Source organism: Magnolia sinica, chromosome 4 (assembly GCF_029962835.1).
Source record: "Magnolia sinica isolate HGM2019 chromosome 4, MsV1, whole genome shotgun sequence".
NCBI classification, from domain to species: domain Eukaryota; kingdom Viridiplantae; phylum Streptophyta; class Magnoliopsida; order Magnoliales; family Magnoliaceae; genus Magnolia; species Magnolia sinica.
Window position 1 is genome coordinate 112,937,992 of NC_080576.1, and position 23,385 is coordinate 112,961,376.

The 23,385-nt window shown below is 39.8% G+C and overlaps 2 protein-coding genes across 3 annotated transcripts in view; one reads left to right on the plus strand and one right to left on the minus strand.

Annotated features, from left to right (window-relative positions):
* The window catches only part of LOC131243892 (serine/threonine-protein kinase BSK5-like), a 23,484-nt gene extending 10,444 nt beyond the window's left edge, over window positions 1-13,040 (plus strand). For both annotated transcript variants that reach the window (XM_058243511.1, XM_058243510.1), the window contains 5 exons: window positions 1,090-1,175; window positions 5,033-5,221; window positions 11,099-11,263; window positions 11,825-11,938; window positions 12,692-13,040. In XM_058243511.1, the coding sequence (XP_058099494.1) occupies window positions 1,090-1,175; window positions 5,033-5,221; window positions 11,099-11,263; window positions 11,825-11,938; window positions 12,692-12,931 (794 nt within the window). In that variant the 3' untranslated portion in view covers window positions 12,932-13,040. The remainder of the gene's footprint in view (window positions 1-1,089; window positions 1,176-5,032; window positions 5,222-11,098; window positions 11,264-11,824; window positions 11,939-12,691) is intronic.
* Window positions 13,041-16,332: 3,292 nt separating this feature from the next.
* LOC131243894 (mitochondrial import inner membrane translocase subunit TIM10) lies at window positions 16,333-21,216 on the minus strand. Its single transcript, XM_058243513.1, has 6 exons — window positions 21,086-21,216; window positions 20,693-20,750; window positions 19,729-19,781; window positions 19,493-19,531; window positions 18,574-18,643; window positions 16,333-16,641 (listed from the first exon to the last, which is right to left on the minus strand). The coding sequence occupies exons 2-6, from the start codon at window positions 20,732-20,734 to the stop codon at window positions 16,591-16,593; spliced, it is 255 nt and encodes an 84-aa protein (XP_058099496.1). The 5' UTR covers window positions 20,735-20,750; window positions 21,086-21,216; the 3' UTR covers window positions 16,333-16,590.
* Window positions 21,217-23,385: the final 2,169 nt, after the last annotated feature.

Below are 23,385 nucleotides of genomic sequence, written 5' to 3' on the forward strand. Positions count from 1 at the left end.
TAGGTTTCTAGTTTGTTGGGTCAAATAAGAGCATTTACATGGTTGGGCCATTTGATGGATAGCTTTAGATCACATATTCTTAAAAGAAGAAGAAGAAGAAGAAGAGGAGGAAGAAGCTTTAGATCACATATTCACATGTGCCGTTTGACACATGCATGGTGTGTAAATGGTCTCTCTTACACACCTATGGCTTGGGAGCCTGGAGGTGCTCTTGGAAAAAGGAAATTGAGAACTCTCCTGTTAGCTATTCTATGGGCTATTTAGGTTAAAAGAAACAATCATTGTTTTAGGAACAGGAGTATCTTCGGTGGGGGTGTTCTCGAGGGTTCTTGTTTTCTTTAGAGACTGGGCTCCTTAGCTAGTGTTCCCATGGGTTCTTGCCAAACTTGGGTTTGGTTGTATTTTTTCTTTCTTTTAGGTGTTCCCCCTGTTTTCTTTTTTGTTCTCCTTTTTTATTTTTCTTTTGTTGTTGTCTCTGCTTCTATAGCTTTCCTTTTGCTTTAATAAAATTCTCATCTTTAATATATATATATATATATATATATATATATATATATATATATATATATATATATATATATATATATATATATATAACCATTAAAACTACCTCTCTCTCTCAAAAATAAAAAAAATAAAAAAAAATACAAAAACTTTAAAACTAACCGGAACTGATCCAATTTTGATCCGACTTGAACTTGACCAGACCAAATTTAATTGGGTTTCAAAAGTTGAGATCCAAACCTGACCCGATTACTTGACAGGTAAAAAAAATGGGGATCTGTGCATCCATCCATAGCCATAGCCAAGGGATGCCTTGTAATGTTATGGATGCCCCATATGTGGATGCAGTGACGGATTTTTTTTAATTTGATGGTTTTTAAGTATTCGCAGGTACAAAAGGAATCTATATATGCTCTTAAGCATTTATATGGTTTCAAATTTGTTTGTTTGTTTATAATTGTATGACATGCGAAACATTCAATTCAACAAGTCTTTTACTAATTTGAACAACCTACTTCTAGATCTCCTTTTCTTTATTCGTCTCATTTGTTTTCAAATGAAGCTAATATTTTCTTCTTTTGGCAGGGAATGTAACTCCAGAAAGTGTGGTCTATAGCTTTGGCACTGTGTTGTTTGAGCTTCTTAGTGGCAAACACATTCCCCCGAGCCAAGTATGGTTATTCTTTCTCCATCTGAAGCTTTGTTATATGTGAATAACTTGCAACCTATTCTTTTAGTATCTTGTGGAAGTCTCTTTGGTATAAGATTATAAGCTCTAGCCATTTTCCTGAGAATGCAACTTTCTTTCAATACCATATCTTTAGTGGCTAGAAACATCAATGCTATGCCGCGCTCAAGGTATTAACAAACGGTTACATAATGGCAGTAATGGACACTACATAATGGTAAAGGTGGGACTAGTTACACGATGTAAAGCTATAAAGCTGATGCAGGACAATTAACCTCTTGCTCTAAAAGCTCGAATTGATAGAGCATGGCGAATCAATCCCTTTCACTCATAGCCTAGGCTCCACATCTCATGAGTTAGTACCTCGGCCAAACCCCCATCGTGGGCCCCACTTCACATGGGTTCCGCTTCACACAAGCTACCTGCTTCACATGGATGGGGCTCGTGACTAGTTACACGATATAGAGCTATAAAGCTGATGTTGGACAATTAATTGCTCGCTCTAACAGCTTGAACTGATAGAGCACAGCGAATCAATCCCTTTATCTCATAGCCTAGGCCCCGCATCCCATGGGTTAGGACCTCGCCCAAACCCCCCTCATGGGCCCCACTTCACATGGATGGGGCCCGCCTCACACGAGCCACTTGCCTCACACAGGCCTCCCACCCCGAGTGTGCCCCTGCATTAAAAGGCCAGTCCAAAAAATGGACCGTTGGCATGGAACAGGCTGATATAAGATTGTAACGTACCAATACAGGCTCGTAATGGGCTGATACATTTTTCCTTTTAAAAAAATTGACTGGACCAGGGCCACAACAACCACTATGGCTTGTATCATAATGGTCATATGGCCTGCCATTTCCATTATGGAATACCGTGGCCACGCTTTTGTTCTATAATCTGCTCCTGATAGACCTCTGACTTTAGATTGTGTTTCCATGAATCATTCCTTTTTGGTTAGATTTTAATATTTTGAAGCTTATCATTCTAAATATTTATGAGATATTCATTCTTAAGGATTTCAGACCGATTAGTTTGATTAAGGCTCCCTACAAGACTTTAGCCAAAATCTTATAATCTAGGCTCTATCTAGTTATTGGGAAGAACATCTCAAAGTTTTAAGGTGCTTTTGTGGAAGCCAGACAAATACTGGATAGTGCTGTAATAGCTCACGAGTGCTTGGACTTGAGGCTTAAGGAAGCAGGTGGCTGGTTGGTATGTAGACTTGATTTGGAAAAAGTGTATGATCATGTGGAATGAGAATTCTTGGATTATATTCTCGGGCAACTTGGTTTCGGGGACAAATGGTGAGGCTAGATATCCACATGCATTGGCTCGTCTAGATTCTCAGTCCTAGTAAATGGATTGCCAAAGGGATTCAATCTTCATGTGGTTTACGATAGGGTGACCCGTTGTTACTGCTTCTTTTCGTTGTGCTGGCAGAAGTTTTATATACAATGCTAGAAAAGGGCATCTCATTGGGGGTGATAAGTGGCTTCAAGGTCCACAGGAGCGATCTCCAAGTTTCGCATCTTCAGTTCGCCGATGATACACCTATGATGTGTGACATGAATGAATCTCATGTTGCCAATTTGCAAAAGATTATTTGTTGTTTCAAAGTGGTGTCCAGATTGAATGTTAATGCCTTAAACTGCGAGATGTTGTATCAGTATCCTGTTAGAGATAGTGGAAAGGATGGCAGAGGTGTTTAGATGCAAGCCGGTCTCTTTTCTCTCCACGTACTTGGGGCTCCCATTTTGCATAGGAAAACCTCCAAAACACGTATGGGATCGGGTGATTGAGAGGTTCGAGAAGAAGCTATCTTCTTGGAATTGCCGACACTTGTCTCTAGGTGGAAGACTCATTCTAATAAATGCGGCCCTTTCCGCCGCTTTATTTCTTCTCTCTTTTTAAGTGTCCCATGGGAGTGATTAAAAAGCTGGAAAAGTTAAGGAGGGACTTTCTTTGGAAAGGAGCTGAGGAAAAGAGGAAATTTCACTTAATGAATTGGGATGATGTGTGCTGTCTAAAGGAAAATGGGGGAGTGGGGATTAGGAAGATGGCTTTCATCAATAAAGCATTATCGGGTAAGTGGCTTTGGAGGTTCGGAAAGGAAAACAAGTCTTTAGAAAGAAGTTATTGTAAGAAAATATGGCTCTGAGGAGAGGGGTTGGTTGCCTAGAAAATCAACTTTGTATACAGCCACGGGTCTGTGGAAGGCAATAGTCGAAATGGAAAGGAGTTTCAGGGCAGGGATATCCTTTTCAGTGGGGGATGGGCAGCTCATCAAATTTTGGGAAGATATTTGGCTGTGGACTCGGCTGTTGAAGGAATTGTTTCCGGCTCTAGCTTTGGTGTCTATGGATCCGGATATTTTGGTGGCAAGTTACTTTGTCCGCCTAGGTTCATTTGGGGTATGGACTCCACTGTGCAGTAGAAACTTAGAGGATGAAGAAGCTGAACTCCTAATGCTTTTGGAGTGACTTTTGGGAATCAAACTCAACTTGGAAAGTGACTCGTGTGCCGGACTTTAGACAAGTCAAGTTCTTTTTCTGTTAAATGCTTCTACTCGATGTTATCTGGTTTCTCCCCGGGATCTGAGCCGGTGCACTCTTCTTACATCTGGTCTTAATGGTGCTCCTAAGAAGGTTATGGCCTTTGTATGGTTGGCTAGTTGGAACAAGATCCTTAGTATCAATAATCTTCACAAGCGAGCCATTCCCCTAGTCAGCGCTTGTCCCCTATGTTGGAAGGGCAATGAATCGGTTGATCATATATTTTTGCATCAGTTTGCATGGGAGTTTTGGGTCAATTTCCTGTAGTTGATTGGAGTTCCATGGGTGATGTGAACGCCCCTACCCAAGTTATTGAGGCCTTGGCACGGGGGTGGCATTTGCAAGACCAGAAAACGTGTTTGGTGGATACTTCTGCTGGTGATTCTATGGGGCATTATGGCAGGAAAGGAATACTAGATGTTTCAGCAACTTATCAGGATCTGTTCTGGGGGTGTTCTTCAAGGCAAAAAAACTCTACGTGATTGAGCGGGCAGCTTCTTTCTCTTCGTTGAAGGACTGTAATGGTGGTACTCTTGGAATAATTTGTAATGGTAGTCCTCTTAAAATGGCCTGAGGATTCGCGTGTAGGTTATCTATTGTATTTTGATTCTCTTAGTTATTGTGCATAGCTTCTGTACGTTACTGTGTATTGTTTGGCCTTTCGGCCCTGTGCTATAAATAAATCTTGTCATCTTTCAAAAATGAAAGGGGTGGCATTAACTTTTTCATCTTCTTCTTTTAAAATTGCTTCCAGCAAGTTCCAGATTTTTAACTTGTATTGCAAACCAGCCTTTCACTAATTCACAATTCCACTAAAAATGTATTATAAGAAAATATAACAAGTTGAGGTATTAATACAATTAGTTGAGGTATTTGGGTCCTTACACATGCCCCAGTGATAGACTCATAAGAGTTTGAACATGAGGTCATGGGTTTGACTACCCACTGTGGTGTGAGTGTGTGTAAAAAAAGTTGAGGTATTTATTAAAAAAAATGATGTTAAGTTGAGGCCAATGATATACAGTGTCAGTTTTGTGTGCATGTTCACATGTTATTGTAGTCACTAATGCCACTTTTTCTTCTTGTGAACAAACAATGGCCAAAAATTTGGAGGGCCTGCGTGCCCGCGTGTGTATATTATTCTAGTTGTTGATGCTATTTTTCTTAGCGCTTGTGAATTGTGATGCAAATAATTATTCCCTCTGTAGTTACCATTTGGTGCTTTTCCATTTTCTATATCCAATCATTTTGAAATTTTCAGTTCCCATGCATCTTTTCTTGCAGGCACTTGACCTCATACAGGGCAAGAATTTCCTGACATTCATGGAGTCCTGTTTGGAGGGTCATTTCTCCAATGATGACGGTACTGAATTGGTGCAGCTAGCTTCTCGCTGTTTGCAGCATGAACCTGCTGAGAGGCCAAACATGAAGACACTAGTCACTGTTCTTGCTTCGCTTCAAAAAGAAAAAGCAGTAAGAACTGCTGTCATGACAAGTGATTTTTTATTTTTATTTTTCAATTGCTGAGGACTTGTTGGCCAAAAAAAAAAAAAGATGAAATATTCTTATTGATCAATAGATGACATCTCTTTGCCAATGATAAAATTTCAAAATGCACCAAGTGATACTGATGATGCCAGAATCGCCAATACCCCTACGCTTTCTATTCTGATTTATGTGATCCAATTTATTGGTCATTTACGATCTGGATTGGTATCTTTACTGACCCCAGTTAATTGGGATAAGGCTTAGGTGATGATGATGATGATGATGATGGCGGAGATGATTGGTAGCTCTACCACCCATAACTTTTTGTTCCAATCCTTACTCATGTTGTTGATTAAGTTATAATGTAAATTTATATCTAGAATGTAGAGATTTGTATTTCAAGAGCTTTGTTAATTGCACATGCTTGTGCAATAAAGCTCGAGTACACACCACATGTGATAGCATGGCACATAGGTGCATGATCCAATCCATCCATCAGGTTGGTCCACCCTCCTATATGTTTTCCCAAAAATAATCTGATCTGGTCAGCATGTGGGCCCCAATATTGGAAGCAGGTGGATGGGTTAGAAAAACTTGTGCAAGTTTTTTCATAGCCGTATATTTGTTTTGCAAACCATAGCCTACCTGACCAGTGGATCAACTTGATTCTTGGTATAAGGCATCAATATAGTGGTGCGATTCTGATGTGATTCAAGGGGAATTGATCTAACCTAATATGACGCCATGAAATTAAATGACAAATTGACTAGAGCAATGGAATGACAAAATAAAGCTAATTTACTGGAAACTCAAAATTTTCATATTCATGATATGTCCAAATTCAAGCCTATGAGAGTCCCGCAATGTGAATCTCATAAATTACTGATTAGCCATGACCCATGGGAGATAGAACCCCCATCCTAGCATAGGGTTAAATTTGAATTCAATGGAAATAATGTGTCTTGTATGAGGTTTGACACGTTGGGGCGGTTTAAAGGCTGGGAATGTGGGAAATGGGTTTGGGGTATCTAGGTTTAGAGGAATTAAGGTTGAAACATTAGGGTTGAGGTTTTGAGAGGTTTCGGGTTGAGGATTTCAGATTTTAGGTTAGGGGTTTTAGGACTTACAGTTTCTAAAATTTGGAATGTGGGTTTCAGGTTGTGGGAATTAGGGATTTATGATTTGGACAAGGGATTTTTAGATTTTAGGGATTTGGGTTTTGAAAACTTGGGGATTTTGAAATTTGGGAATTTTAGCTTTAGGGTTTAGTGAAATTAGTAGGCAAAGGGAAAGGAAGAGCATTCATAACGAAACAAGGGGCCATTATATAAGGCTGTTCGTACGGACAGCCGTATGTACGAATGTCCGTACAGACAATGAAGGTGGGTGGGCTGTGGTTGGTTTGGGCTTGGGATGGGTCGATTTAGATTTTGGATGGTAACAAAGAAGAAAAGAAATGAAGAGGTGAAGAAGGAAGAAAAGAAGAAGATGAGAGAAGATGATATCTTGTTGAGAAGAAAGAAAAGTAGATAAGATAACTACGAAATTGCTTCCCGTGGTTTCGCACCACCAATCTATCATATGATGATTTATTTATTTTTTGCTCAATCTCAAAGCAAAGGGAGAGAAATCTCTTTTATTCATAACATGCATAATGGCTAGGGAAGGGATGTCCAACCCTTTATAGTCTCAGAAAAGACCTTTTATAAAAAGGTGCTCTCGGATAAAATTCTCAACATAAAGATTCTTAATGAATTAAAAGTTTTTCCTAACTCCATAATCCCAACACAAATATGAGCTATACAAAAAATTACGAAACATGTAAACAAACTAAATAACTAAACTATTTCGTGGCCCATGGCGGTCTACGATCAAGATGTCTGATGATGATGATTCAATAGTTTGATCATCCTGTCCTCTTGATTCAACGGTCTGATGTGTCTATCAAGCTCCTATATGCAACCTACGAACATCTTCTCAGTGCGGGGTCATCAAAGATGCACAAACATGCACGATGGGTCTTCAACGTGGCTAGGAATGTGAATTGGGCCAAGTGGGTCCCCATGTAATGGTCGTCTAGCCATAAGGAGACTAGCTCAACCCTCCTCTGGTATGGTGCTCGGATGTTCTCATCATGATGGATAACTTGTCTTGGACTTATAGTTCTATGCTAGCACATGTGGTGTGTAAATGAACATTATTGCGCACACATGTGCTTGGCATTCATATGATATAATATAATATAAAGTAATGCATGTGTATTTAGTTTGTAATTTGTATTATCAAATTGTATATAAAACTATATTGCAGGTACTTAGTGTATGGACCAAGGGACACATCATCATACCCCTAATATACTGCATATTGGAGGAAGTAGCGTGCCTTATCCCTGTTCCTGTACCAAATATGGGGGCAACCTATGATCCATGCGTGGGTTGATACTCATACCAATTATCTTTGGACAACATAGAAAATGTTTTTTTTTTTTTTTTTTTCAATCGATAGTGGCAAGTTTATTGCAAGCCAGAAGAAAAGGGCCAGACTTGGTATTCATTACGACAATGATGAACAAGAGGTCTGGTATAGAGGGAGGGCCTAGAGGCACCTTCCTCAGTAAGAACATCCACAAGGGAATTAGCCTCTCTAGACACCTTCTTAAGAATTAAGGAAGAAGAAGAAGAAGAGATTATAAACCTGCTATAGACCTCTTTCGATACCTTGGGTCAATAATTGATGAGAGTGGAGAGATTGAGAATGATGTTGCCCATAGAACTCAAGTGCGTTGGAAGAAATAGATATGTGCCTCTGGAGTTTATGTGATTATCATGTACCACTCAAACTGAAAGAAAGTTTTAATAGGATAGCTATAAAGTCATGCTTTACGGGATAGAATGTTCAACAGTTAAGGAATAACATGTTTGTAGGATGAGTGTATCTGAAATGAGGATGTTGAGATAGATGAGTGGTAGGATGAGGAAGGATAGAATTAGAAATGAATGCACTCGAGGGAACTTAGGAGTGCACCAGTAGGTAATGAGAGGAGGGAAAGCAAACTTAGATGGTTTGGTCATGTGCAAGAGAGACCAAGAATTGTGCCGGTTAGGAGCGAGTTAGTACAAGTTGAAGGCTCTAAAGGGGTAAGGGGCAGGCCCAAAAGGACATCCATGGAGGTAGCAAGAAAAGCCTTGATGACCTGTGATCTAACTAAAGGTATGACCTTTGATGGAGTGGAGTGGTTGAACAGGATTCATGTAGCCGACCCTGATTAACTGGCATAAGGCTTAGATGATGATGATGATGAATGTGTGCCTACGTCCATGTGACAATGGAGTTTCTAGAAACCCAAGAAATGGCTGAATATGTGCTGCCTTCCATAATGAGAGGGCCTTCAAATGAGTTGAAGAACATTAGAAATCCTTCATTAATAGCCTTCAACTCTGTAATGGTGGAACCCATTCTTGAAACCACAGCAAACTGAACTAGTTGTGTCCCTTATGCCACCTCCAATCCCAGATTGGCTCGGATTCCCCTTTGGATTGCAAATCAACATTTTGCTTCCACCAACCTGGAGGCGGGGGCTTCTAGTGATCAAGCTTTTTGTCACGTAGTTATAATAAGCTATGATTAGGTTCCAATTTCATTCTGCTTGTGATGCACAAAACCCTGTAAAAAAGATTTAGAAGAGAAATATCCCAACTAGTGATTAGGTATGATCCCATCCCTCTTATAATATTGCAGTCAAGTTTTAGGTATTTTTGGATCAAAATCAGGTCAGGGTTTAAGTTTGATCGAAACCTATGGTTGCACAACCTTGTGAAGTATGAGTTGGAGAGCTGGTCCTCTTGATCCAGTCCGACAGAATGGCTTTGGTGACCTTAGCATCAGGTAGGGTTTCTACTACAGGGTGTTTAATCCTTTCCTTCACCTTTGAAATTGGCACCTTGATACTGATGAATACTCTGCTACTTTTAGTTTGGATTATTTTTATTAAATCAATGTGCAAGTTACTGCAACATATTTTGGTAGACACATCTAGAATCCTAGAAGCAGCTGGTTTCTCGAACAAATACTTTGTGCCCACTTCTCCATGGCTCGGTCCCAACCAAATCTTACTCAATAGTGGAGGCGACTAACAACTGGCCAATCTGGTTTCACCTGGATGCTGCTTACTCCTGCATCAATGCCCATGCTTCAGCCATGTCTTGGTAGTACCTCCACCTGAATGATCCACCTACCTTACCCAATCCCAGTTGAGAGTTCTTACTTGTTTTGATGGATATTTCTTCCTTCCAGATATATGGCCTTTGGACCAGCTCTGCTGGCAGGTGATTGTGGCCAAAGGATCCATTCGGGCCAGCAGCTTAACCCTGAGTGGGCCAGCATGTAATGTCTGAGCTTCTGGGTTCCTGATGAGGGGTATGACCTCGCTGCTCGATGCTTCACCGACTGCTTCATCCACTACTGCTGCATCTTCCTCTGTGGGGGAGATAGTCCATCTTAAAATGAATATATGATCTTGTCCAGAATATTGTATAATGTCCTTGGGACTTGGATCTGTACAAGTGGAGCCCATGGTTTTGGTGATCTAGACCTTGTTATGATGGTCCCCACTTTGGGGATGGAGCCCAAAAATCTCAGTTTGAAAAATAGTAAGATTCATAACCATGCATTCTAATTATTTATTTTATTATTATTATTATTATTATTTCTACAATGTGTATATTTCTTTTCTTAACAATCTATTTTTAGGCCACTGATCAAAGGATTAAGATCGTTGGAAAAATTAGATGGTTTTATAGCAGAGATTTGGGGGCACCATCCATCCACAGAAAGGCCCATCAAATCAATGTGTGAATCACTAAATCATAAACCCCTTTTGTACAGACTAGGGGCTCAGAGACATTACACCTGTAATTGTTATAATTCATGTCATCTCAGTTAATTTATTAGATGATGCTAGTTTCTTTACTAGTTCTTCAACAATATATATCCTTTTAAGATAAAATCTAGCGAACTCGTGAGGTGTTATTCCTAAGAAATGTGAACGGTAGACATGATCTTATTTTATTGGCTGCTAACTTTCAGTGCTTCTCACCTTAGAAATTTAAAAAATAAAAATCCAGCCTTTCTCTTTGTTTAAACTGCACCCTGAAAGTTTCCACCTTAGGTCATGGATGTTTATTCCCATTATTATTTCAATCAACTTAGTGGATGCTATTTTAGGCACTCCCATTGGTCAGCCTTGGGTTTGAATGATCTATTCTGGAACTGGCCTACTGGGAAGGTCCGGGGCCCACATGATGCATTATATTATCCAATCCGTTGATAACATACATCGGTTGTGTTACCCCCAGTACCCTAAAATCAGACTGATCCGTGAATCAGGTGGGCTCACAGAAGGGAACACATTAGGAGGGAACGTCCACCTTTGGTTTTAGTGGAGGGCTCACTGTGCTTGTGTACATGAAATTCAGGCCATTCAGCCCATCAGGTTTGGATGAAGGGTTACGGTGAAATCAGATGTTTTGAAATTCAGTGGGTCCCTATGTAAATCAAGGGTGGGTGCTCCCTTTCACATCAATCCTTGTTGTGGCCTACTTTAGTGTTGGATCAGGAATTTTTTAAGCACCTGGGGTAATATGAGGTGACTGACACATCTGATGGACAGGTTGGATGGCCTTCATTCGTCACATGAGCCCCACATCTGCCTAGTACCACCATAAGCTTATGGTGGCACTGGTACCACTCGAGCGCACCCTGTGAATGATACCTTGTTTTTGTTTACAAGCTTGATATGCATTAGCCAGTAGTTTACACCTGCATTGAAAGTAAAACACTGTTACATGTAGTCTTCTATTGCAGGCCCCTTCGCATGTTTTGCTTGGGATTCAACACGGAACTGCATCCTCAAAGCAGCCATTGCCTTTAACCCCTTTCGGTGAAGCTTCCTCTAGAGGGGATCTAACTGCAATGCATGAAATCCTTCTCAAGGTTGGGTACAAGGATGATGAGGGGATAACCAATGAGGTTAGTGACATTCTTTAGCTTGATTTCTATACTGACAACGTAATGCGAAAATCTCAGTTTTATGTTTTGTTATGTTTTTGTTTCTCATTTTCTGCCTCCCAATATATTGTTGTTGTTGTTGTTGTCGTCGTTGTTGTTATGAAGCTGAGTTCCCTATTCGTTCCAGAACTTAGTTGGAAGATGTGAGGCCCATGGTTGCTCTGCCCAAAGCCATTGATGTGATGGCCCCATCATGGATGGATATTCTGGTCCATTCTCAGAATATCCTCTCAATTGATTTACTCTAGCCTTCTTGCTGTTGGCATGCAAACACATGGTTAAAAGAATGCACGACCACATTCAATGGAGGAAATACCAAAGATTTGATGGCTAGGATCTTCCAATTTGGGAAATTTTGGGGGAATGGTCCATCCATGATGGGGGCTGTCAGATCAATGGCTTAGATGGGGAAACCATGGGCCCACATCTACAAAATAAGTTCTAAACAGGGTAGTTCCCCTGTTCGGAACAATAGGCTTAGAGGGATTTGCATTATTAAAAGGTTTGTATTTTGTCATGCAGCTCTCCTTTCAAATGTGGACGAACCAAATTCAGGAGACATTGGATTCGAAAAAACATGGAGATGATGTCTTCCGAACGAAAGACTTCAAAGCTGCTATTGATTGCTACACAAAGGTTAATCTTTTGAACCGAATAGCTCTCCTGGTGACTCTAATTTTGAATTTTTGCGTGGCTGTTATTATACCGGCCAGGTCACACAGCTGCATTTGCCATTCTGGCACACTGGTTCACAGAATTAAATCCTTTTTGTATATTGATCTGTGGAATACGATTGAGACATCATCAGGTGGGCCATGCTGGACTAGACGAATGATCCGTCTAGAAAATCTGGCCAGTCAACGCATCAGCAAGAATACTGGAGCTTTCTTAGCTTCACACACACACACCTTGACAAAAACATTGTCATGCAGCCACCCTTGCATGGGTAGCACATTACAGGTCGGACCATTAAGATGATTTTAACAAATAAAAAAAACAGATACATTTGACTTGTTAATAATCAGGTAGGCCATACATGAAAATAATCAATGGTTTAAAAAATCTGCATTTTTTTTTTCCTTTACACTATTAATTGTCTAGATGGCCTGGGCCAGATCATCCTGCCTGATACATGGATCAGATGTACTGCCCAAGTGTCAGGTTGGCATGTGGAGCTAGATCTCAGGGTGTTTTTTTTTTTTTTTCGAATAAAAAAATTGCCTACTTTGATCGTGCATGTGTGACCCAACTGAGAAGCAGACTGATGGGTTTTCAGTGGGCCAACTGATGCATTGCTCTAGAATCCCTCACATAAGATGTTAGCATGCTGCTGCGTTTTTGCATGAATATTGCATGGTTTCACTCATAGTATCTGCACATGTATTTCAGTTCATTGATAGTGGGGTGATGGTGTCTCCAACCATATTTGCCCGCCGCTCCTTATCATACCTAATGAGTGACATGCTGCAAGAAGCCCTTGGTGATGCATTGCAAGCCCATGTGGTGTCCCCGGAGTGGCCGACAGCCCTTTATCTTCAAGCAGCTGCCCTTTTCAGACTCGGAATGGATAGCGATGCTCGACAAACACTCCAGGATGGCACTGCCTTGGAATCCAAAAACAATGTATAGGTTTTACTCTTCTTCTTTTTTTTCACACTTGTATCTATTGTTCTTCTTTTTTCTCTTTTGAATTTTGTGATTGAATTTTATTTTATTTATTGTAATTCTTATTCTTATTCTTATTATTATTTATTTCTTTTGCACATCTGGATTCTCTCATGGGAATGGGGTTTTGAATTGTATGATAGGTGGCCCAGATCTTTGTGCAGTATATATGGTTTTCGGCACTGACAAGTGGGGTCCATGGTTGGGCAATCAGGCTGATTGGTCTATCCATCCCACCACTATGCCTTAGCAGCATCATTGATAGGACCATCGACCTGGACTAGAGGAAATTGTCTATGCATTAGCAATATCATTGAAAGGATATCGACCTTGCCATGTGTGGCCCATGGACGAGTGGAAAACGTCACTAATTAGTTAGTGGGGGATCTTTCAATGTGGGAGAGTTTTGTGGCATGCTTCATCAGATTACTGAACCATGGGAGGCACTTGTTAGATTGCGAACCCACTTGGTTAGGCTCAATTGGAACCTAACTGTCCCAATCAGCATGGTTCGGTTGGGCTTTAGTTGAGGCCGAGGGCAAAGCAAACACAATGGCTGATTAGCCCATAAGATAGATACATACAACCCCATCTTTACTGCTTTCTGTTATAAAATAGTGCAAAACTGACCCAACACAAGTTAACCCGACCATTCTGAGTTGTATGTGGTTCGAATATTCAATGCCTCAAGTTGGATAGGTCGGGTTGAGCAGGATGGCTTGGGTTAGTTCTAAGGTTGGGTCTGGCCGAGACTCGCGACCTTTTTGGGTTGGGCTTGGGTAGAGCATTGACCTGAGCTGACCTGCCTGAGTTGTAAAAAGAAATAGAATATAAAATAAATTTGCCTGAGTTCAACAATACATCTTGTCGATTCATTTCATTTTTGAGAAAAAAATTTAGTATGTGGGCAGAGATGCTAAGAAATTGCACGCATTGCATATAAACCAAAAGTGGGCCCCATTTACATACATCATAAACCGAAAGTTGCAATGACTTGATTTAAACTGAAAGATTGGTGGACGTTTAACTGAATTGAAACGTAAAGCACTGAACAGTATTATTCCACAAGAAAATTATACGGTGATCAGAAGTTAAGATCACTCAATCAATCTTCATTTGAGAAATTTACCCACCAATCCATGGCAGGTGGTACTTTCTGTTGCCACATGTGAAAATTTTGAGTGCCTGTGTATCATAGTTCAGAAACTTGAAAGACGGACTCGATGTTCAGCTGGGTTGGTTGACTCAAAAGACTTGACCCGAGTTGATATGATATTTGATTATTATTAAATTAAAAACAATTGGTACCTAATAAACAATTTAAATAGTATTGTAAATATCATGATACAGAAATCTTATTAATGGCATAGTTGCTTTGCTGGTAAAGAACGTCCAGAGCATAGAACCATATTTTTGGATTGGTAAAAATAGCGATCTGGATCACAAATGAGCCATAATCAGGATTGGATGATTCAGAATGGAAAATGTAAGGGTTATGGCAATTTAGGAAACATTATGTGGTGGTTTTATTAACTTGTATTGGTGAACGGAAAACATACACATCCTATTGCATAAACCAAAGTATAAATCTCTATGTTCTTACAAGTATAAGCTTACGTTACAACAACTTGGTCAACCCCAAGAGTTCAGAATCGTAATTTTGGGTGGATGAAAATAGCGATCTGGATCTGGATTGGAAGTGACCGTAATCAGGATCTCATGACTTGGAATGGAAAATGCTGATTGGTGGTTGAGGTAACACTATGTGGTTGTTTATTCCCTTGAGACCTATTCCTCTTGCCCCTCGTAGCAACAAAAATGACACTCTTGATAACTTATGGGCCTTTCTATACCTCTTTGATTGGGTGCTTTTTCGGTTGTTCTTTGTTTATCTACAATGAGGCTCAGCTATTGACGGATATTAATGTCACTTGATCTAATGGACCCCACCTTGTATGGGGGCTGCATGCCAATAAAATCTCACAGATAGGAAGATCCTAAGCCCTCCCATCTTCAGCCTACTCTCTTGAATTTGTATCAGTCCCAGGCCCCTCAAATCAGATGGTGTGGACCACCAAAACATGGGCCTGATGTTATATATGCCAACAGCTTCAGAACCTTGAATTCTTTATTAAGAAGATAAGCTAACAGTAGGCACTCTTTCGTGGATATCATAATCAATGTCTTCATAGCCAAAAATAGATATAAAGGGGAGTTATTTCATACAATATCAATATTGTGATGATTTATGGACAACAGCTCTGAAACTTGCTGACTCGACTTGAAACTCGGCCAAGACAACTCGTGAGATTTTGGTCCGAGTCACAGTGAAACTCAGAATTAGCATGAAAAAAAAACAGTATGCATATGATATAATCCCATGCAGATGATATCTATTATAATAATATTCATCAATTCATATATGAATTACAATAACAAGTCATATATAAAGCTATACGGTACAATGCATGCACTCTAACAAGCCACATTATCATGGTTAAAAGACGGGTGACTTGGACTGACTGTTTTCATCTCAAGTTGACTTGGGACTTGCCTGAGTCAGGGTTGAATTGGCCAGACTCATCCGAGTTAGGGATGAATCAGGTGATTCACGGCATCGAACTTGGATCAGGTTGTTCTGAGTCTTAAAACCATACACATGATCCTACCCATAGCATATCGTACACTGCACCTATTCCCTTACCATGTTGTACTAGACCGCTTTCCAGGTACCTCTGCCATGCATGAAATATGAGATGCCTTTCTTTGAAGAGGATTACAAAAATTTTCAGTAGTTATTGGCATGACAACATGCATTTTAAAATCCAAAATGCACCATGTGTTATAAACCGTACACAAAGTCATATATACCTTTTTTAAAAATCCATCTTACAATCTTTCTCAATTCGGTGAATAATGGCAAACCCCTGTATTTGGCTGCCTTAGCCCACCATGACTGACTTAAAGTCTCAAACATATAGAGGAACAATGTATTCTTTTTTTACGCTCCAACATGTAAAATGGATGGAACCTGCTGTGGACAGACATCCAATTGCTAGTGGCCAGAGACTCATCCTCATGGCAAACACAATGATCAATATCTATGGTTCGAAGATCCTAACCATTGAATTACTGGCTCATTTCTTGTTGAACATGAAAAATAGCTGTATTCCCCCTTCATAAACCCTCTATTTGCTAGCCATAACTGACCCATCTGGAAGGTTTTTCATCTACGGGACCACTCCAGGGTGGCCCCAAAATATCAACGGTTTGGACAACAGAATATGCATGCTGGCACAAACTGAAAACGTTGACTATTGTATGTTATCTCTAATTCCCATATTTCCATTAATAGGTAAACAACATGCATCGAAATGATAGACAGAGATTTTATAGATGATAGACAGAAAATGGGTCCCCTTTCAAAGGCTCTGATTCATGGTCAGTGCAAAAAAACATAAACAGATCTATTTTTGCAAAATTGATAAAGTTGGCAAGATGTGAGACCAGGATACATCTGGACTAGTTTGTGCATTTTTATATTCTTTGTAGCTGATTATGCATGTAATGAACAAAACACAATAAATCCCTACCAACTGCAAGCGAGCAGAACCAGAGCCGCATCACATTGGAGGGCGGTTGGAACCAAGCAGCTGCCCTATCAGATTAGTCACCTGCGAAGGTACAAGGAGAGCAAAGAGTTATAAAGACGGCATGTAAATGACGGTGTGTCATAACACCATCCATCAAGAAAGGGTAATCAACCACAAGAAAAGAGGATTCATAGGTTCCTTGACCGAGGCATTGCACACCATGCTCAGTTTTTTAATTTCAATGGGCGGGGCCTGTGTTTCTGCAATCTGGACCATCGGACTATTGCCCACCCACCATGTACCGACCATTCCCCAAAAACTACATTGACAGGATGATCCTAAGTATTGATTCATGGACTATAGATAAACAGTTTGGAAGAGAAATACAGCAAAAATCCACATTTAACTGAAAAGTCGCAAGATTTGTGGCTAGATGAGATTTTTGGCATGCCATCCACGGTGGGATGCAACAGAGCAATGCTCTAGAGCAGTGAACCACCGGCCCCAATTGAAGCAACAGAAAACCAGGTATACTGCAGAGAGCCTCGAGTTGTGGATCCTATAATTCATCCAAACAAATTATGCCCAAGGTCCATCTGATGTTCCTAGTTCCCAAAACGCCCAAAATCTAAATGAGATAAGAATGGGGCTTTCACATTCTTCCCATGTGTGATTTGGGGTGGAAAAAGTGGAAAAAAACACCAAACACACTTGATGGGGGTTCCATTTTCTGACCACCACAAACGTCAAGTGTATTGAACATGCCACAAAGGCCCCACGCACCACATTTTGGCCATGCAGACAAACACATCATATGGGAGATCCCAGCTGAGAAGGCCAGCCAGGCCATTTGCATATGTTTTCTAGAACCAGCAACGGGCATTAAAGAGGGAGCTCCCCAGCCGTCAAGCTCTTTTAAAGAGCTTGGCATGCAAAAGTCTAAAGCAGAACAAAAGAAATACAATTTACACAACCAAGATAAACATCCGAATGACAATAAGAAATAAATAAACCAATGGAATGGAACAGAAAAAGAAAGTGTGTCAAGAAATCATAAAACGGGTCTGCAATCACCCTATTAAAGCTCCTGAAAGCTACAACAAGCATTTCCAGTACTTACAAGACATGGCAAAACCACTAAATCAGTGCCATTCCACAAATTGACATGCCTGCCATTTCCATTATCGTTTATCCCAGTGAGGTACTAGATGAGATAGAATGATGTTAGAAGGGATGTAATGGAAATTCCTTGATTTGGCTCTCCCAAGAGAAACTATCTATTTTATTAGATTGAAAGATCCAATATATAATAATGAATTTAAAAAAAAGGGTGTTCTTATTTAAACCAATGCTATTATTTTTTTCCATTGTAATAAATTCAATTACTTTTCATGAAAAAAAAAAGTACATAATTGCCCATTAAAGTTTCTAGATTGTGTTGTCCATTCCAATTGACGTTTGATAAATGTTCAAGTCCTATACTTGCTAGGAGGAATCAGAACTTTGACAAAATAACCAGCTTAGGTCCACACTGCATTCTGGAAGAACCAAATGATATACAATATGAACATTGTGATAGTGGACCGCTAGATTTTTGTATAATGTTGATTATATGATAATCATTTGTGACAGCTTCCTTAAAATAGAATTTGAGTTGTGAAAGAATCAGTAGAAAAATGCTTTAAAAGCTTCTTAAGCCCTTCAATTCCTTTCTGCATCTTGCTTCGGATATCGTTTAAAGAAACCAAGTCAAAGCAATTCATGGGAGTAAGTTTCAGCTCTTAGAGTACATTTGGATGTAATCAGATCTACATTGAACTCAAAAGCCATGGACAAATGTCCGTCCATTTAGGAGAAGGCTCAGTTTAAACTCATTTGGATGTTATCACAAACGTTATCATATCTACCTTGAAACTCCAGTTTCTAGCACAGCATTTGAATGTTATCATATCTACATTAAAACTCCAGTTTCTAGCACAATGATACATAATAAAATCATAATCAAACTCTTACCTGCCAATATTTCGAAACACAACGATCGATACAACTGTTTTCACCCATATTCAGCTCAGATTCCTTATACCTGGAAAATTGAGGAAGGATAATTCAAGAAACAGTTCCTTAAGACAATTTGCATAATTTTAAAAACAGCACTTCATCAGTTCCTTCAACTTATAGATTGTAGGAGAATAGAGTACATGTGTATGCATGCGTGTCTGAGCGTTTGGGATTTTATATGTATATGAAGTCTCATTTATAAGGGTGTGTGTATGTATGCTTCGGTGGACGATGGAAACAAAAGAAAAAAGAGAGGAAAGAAAGAGAAGGTAGGAAAGAAAAGGAGGGAAATAAATAAAGGGAAAAGAAAAAGAAAGGGAGGGAAAAGAAGAATGGAGGTGGGGGGGATCTTAATTCTCCAATACCATGTAATTAATCACATGGTGGAGAAGAAAGAAGAAGAAAAGGAGAAGAAGAAAATGTGAAGAAACAAGAACTTTGGAGAAAGGGTTGTGTAGAAAATGATCTCTCCTCTCACACCCAATGATATTTTATTAACCCTAATGAACATAAAGAACAAGTGTCCCGAGGGAGCACCAAGGCATATATACACACAGCTTTATGAATGAGAATTCATATACATATAAAATCCCAAACACTCCAATGCAAATACATACGCACACACCCTACTCTCCTACATGGATAATATTTTCCAAAAGTGTGGTGCAAGTTCCTTTGCATAATATTTTCCAAATGTGTGGTGCGTTCCTTTGCATGTTTCAAACAATCAATTGACATACCCCTACAACAACATTTACTTGATATGGTCATGGATTATTATTATTTTTAATTTAAACAGCAAAATTGCACAGTCCTAACCACAAGAGACATGCATTCTGAAGGGCATCAGAAGGTAGAATTCTCAAAAGCATACCTTTTCTCAATACATTTATTGAAACATGTCCCAGTCAGCCTGTATCAAGTAACAAACATATGAAATTTGTTAAATGATTAAAAAATTAATAACAAACAACATGTGCATCTAGTAATTAGTTTAAACAGGTGAAATAGGAGATGAGAGTTTCTATAGAGAGAGATGTCAACAGAAATCACTTCAACTTGAATCAAATTCAAGATAGCATGTAATGATTTCATACAGCAGTTACCTACCTGTTGAACAGATCCACCCTATACTCCATTTCTTTTTCTGCCATCCCAAAGATCTGCATGAATAAAAATGCACAAATTGGATGGTTGATTCAAATACAAACAACCTTTATAAAAAATCTCTACACCATAATATTAACAACAGCCCAGCATCCACATATAACCACCTATCATCATCGGATCACCATGATACCAAATTAGACCTACCATCATCAATTAAAAATAACTAGAGAACCAATTAGCCCGTGTTTGTATACAGGCATGAGCTACTTTTTTGGCAGACAACAGCATATCAGCTACTTGTGCCTCAAAAGTTAGTTTGGTAAACTCGAAAAAAGAAGTTACTGAACACCTTAATATTGCTTATGGCCTTAAGCACCAAAAAAAAAAAAAAACAAAAAAAAAAAAACACTTTCCTTTTTGGATTTTGCTGAACGCCTTCTTCCCTTTGTCATGGTCTACATTTAGAGAGAGAGAGAGAGAGAGAGAGAGAGAGAGAGAGAGAGGTCACCGCTACTACAGCTAGGGGAGACAGACCTCTGCCCCCAACGAAACAAGGCTGAATCAGTTCAAGAAATGAACCCAAAATTTAAGAAATGAACCCAAAATTTCCAGAGTGCTTGCGATGAATGAACAAGTGATTTCACCGTCTCTTTCTTCCTTCTTTTACCTCCAAAAGAAAAGAAGTAATGAAAATTATGAATTTGGTTTTTCCAATTGGGTGTTCTTTTTCTCTCACATAGAATGAGCCCGACGGACACAATGATCATCCAATTCCAATTGGGTGGACTTCTTTTTCCCTCATTTAATCCATAAACTCTCCAATCAACAAAATCCAGGCAGATATAGAATAACCAATTCCAATTGGGCAATTATCATAGCATAAAATGAGATTGATAGGTATACCATCAATCAAATTCTTCAACAGTCAGATCAACGAAACGAGCATTAAAGTGCAGCGAATTACCTGTTCTTTATCCAGCCCCGCCGCAGCATTGTTCGCAGCCATTGTGAAAATATCGAACCTGAAAATATCGAGAAATTTCTCTAAGAATTCACAATGCTCGGAATTTCAAAAGCTCAGACTGGTAATAAAACCACGTCCCTGACTCGAAAAACTTCAATCGATCTAAAACCATTTACCATGCCTTCTTATTATTCTAATTGATATAATTCGGAAAGCAAAATCTCTATCAGTAGAGTCAAGCGTTTGGATGTTACCCATTTAAGATTCAAAAGGGGTAAATTCAACAGTTCTCATAGATATTTCATTCAAGAAATCGCGATTTTAGAAAAACGAGAGAAAAACGAGAGAGAGAGAGAGAGAGAGAGAGAGAGAGAGAGAGAGAGAGAAGCATACGGTTGGAATGGCGTAGGGTTTGCGAGGATATGCAGCCGGCGACCAAAAACCCTAGAAGAAAACCCCCACTGACCTAAAAGTCATCCTGGGAAAATCGAGGGGAGTGGATTAGCTGTTATCCGGGAAACACCTTAGTGGGTGTTACGCTAACCGTGTGGGGCCTACCTTGATGTATTTTTTGTATATCCACGCCGTCTATCTGTTTTTAAATATCATTTTATGATTAATTAATGAAAATTAAGAATAATAAAATCTCAGTTGGACCACACCACTAGAATATGTGATAAATGACCATTAAAAAAATTTTGTGAGCTACAAAAGTTTTAGATCAAGGTATGATATCTGTATTTTACCTTCATCCAGTCTTCTTGAATTATCAAGAGGTTTGATGGAAAATAAACATTAGGAAAACCTTACGATGGTCCCTTTGGAATTTTAATGGCGAGGCACTCTATCACTGCCGTTTCCTATGGTGTGGTCCACCTGAGATTTGGATCTGTTTAAATAAGACGTCTAAAATGGGCTGGAGAAACGGATGGACGGCATGGATATTCAACATATCATCAATGTGGCCCCCACGGTAAGGGTAACACCTAATCCGCTCCCAAAATCAAGCTCCTTTTGCGTCTGTTGCGACTCAGAATCCAGTGTGCGTCTCCGCCACTCGGGCCCACATACTGGTGGTCCGATGATTTGGACCGTCCATGTTGCGGACTCTTTGCCATGCGGACCATCGTAGGAAAATTACTCGGAAAGGATGATTGCGACCATCCCTTTACGTCGATGAATTTATAACGAAAGCAAGACAAATTGAATGGCTCGAATTCATCACTAAAGCTTGATTACAGGAAAATACTTATTTGTTACGGTAAAGAGAGCATGGACGGTTAAAATCATCAGACTATCCCAGTATGTGGGCCCCAGCGGGTGCGGACACACGCTGGATCCTGAGCTGCTAGAAAGGCAAAACGATCCCTGGCCCAATCGCGCTGCTGTGCATCCCCGCCCTTGGTAAAACCCTAGGCATTGCTTTTTCTTCGTATCAGGGCACTAATTTGATAATCCAAACCGTTCATGTGATGGGTCCCACCACGGATGGGAATAAAGATAATAATAATTCTCATGTTGGAATATTTAGACCTTTGATCATTTAATTCTTTTCCTTCTAATATGGACCATCACCTTTAATTCTTTGAATATGGATCTTCGCAACTTAATGGTTTCTTGCTTATTTCACAGTGGGGGCCATCATATAAACGGTTTGGATCATTAAAACATGTATTCAGATCAAACGATTAAAGTTCGGACGTACAAAAAAAACGACACCCCCGGGACGAATTGCAGCAAACCTCTTGCCTTGCGGAATAATGTATCGTATACTGCTCATGCGCCCGAATGGTTGTACGGTACGGTACCGTTTGGCTTTTAAGCGTGTGCAAGGAGAACCATGGCTTAATAATCTAAACCGTTGATTGTGACCCTGACTTTGAATGGTCCACGTAACACAGATCTACGGAGATGGGCATGCCACGAAATTTTCAAAAGGCTGCCAACGGACTAACCGTTGAGGAAATATAGCAACGGTTCCCATTCAGAATCGTCGAATATTCTATAGCTAGGATCTTCCAATCTAGAGAGTGGTTAGACAGAGCCTCTCACACTCAAACGTGCCAGCATCGCACACGCACACAAGATCAGGGCCATAAAAACTGGTCTACCTCGGTATGGGCCACCGGTGGTTAACATTCCACAAATGGAAGCGGATTGCGTACAAACTCAGTATGTTTTAGCATAAACTCTGTGGGGCCCACCATGATGCATTGTTTTATCCATGCGGTCCATCCGTTTTACTAGTTCACTTTAGGGTATGATTCCAAAATTGACGCATATCCAAAGATCCAGTGGACCACATTACCTACTTCAATGTCTACCTTATGAACGAGTGGATGACAAATAAAAATCACCGTGGGCCCTAGGAATGTTTCAACCAGGGGAGTGGACTAGGCTTTAGCGTGTGGGGCCTACCTTGATGAATATTTTGTAAATCCACACCGACCATCCTTTTTTCCAGCTCATTTTAGGGTGTTAACCCATAACATAACTCAAGCAAGATCCAACTCTCCGGTGGACCACACCACGGAAGAAGTGGTAAATGACCATTGAAAATTTTTTGTAGGCCACAAAGTTTTGGATCAAGCTGATCTTTGTATCTTCTCTTCATCCAGGTCTGTTTGACCTATTCAACGGGTTGGATGAAAGTAAAAAATTACAGATCTGTTTACGTTGGGCCCTGGGAAGTT

What these genes read in the sequence shown, in the direction of transcription:
- LOC131243894 (XM_058243513.1), bottom strand. Translation starts at nt 20,734, where the DNA reads ATGGCTGCGAACAATGCTGCGGCGGGGCTGGATAAAGAACAG. An exon ending in CGGGGCTGGATAAAGAACAG is followed by an intron (nt 19,782 to 20,692) that starts GTAATTCGCTGC and finishes TTATTCATGCAG; the next exon opens with ATCTTTGGGATGGCAGAAAA. An exon ending in AGGGTGGATCTGTTCAACAG is followed by an intron (nt 19,532 to 19,728) that starts GTAGGTAACTGC and finishes TACTTGATACAG; the next exon opens with GCTGACTGGGACATGTTTCA.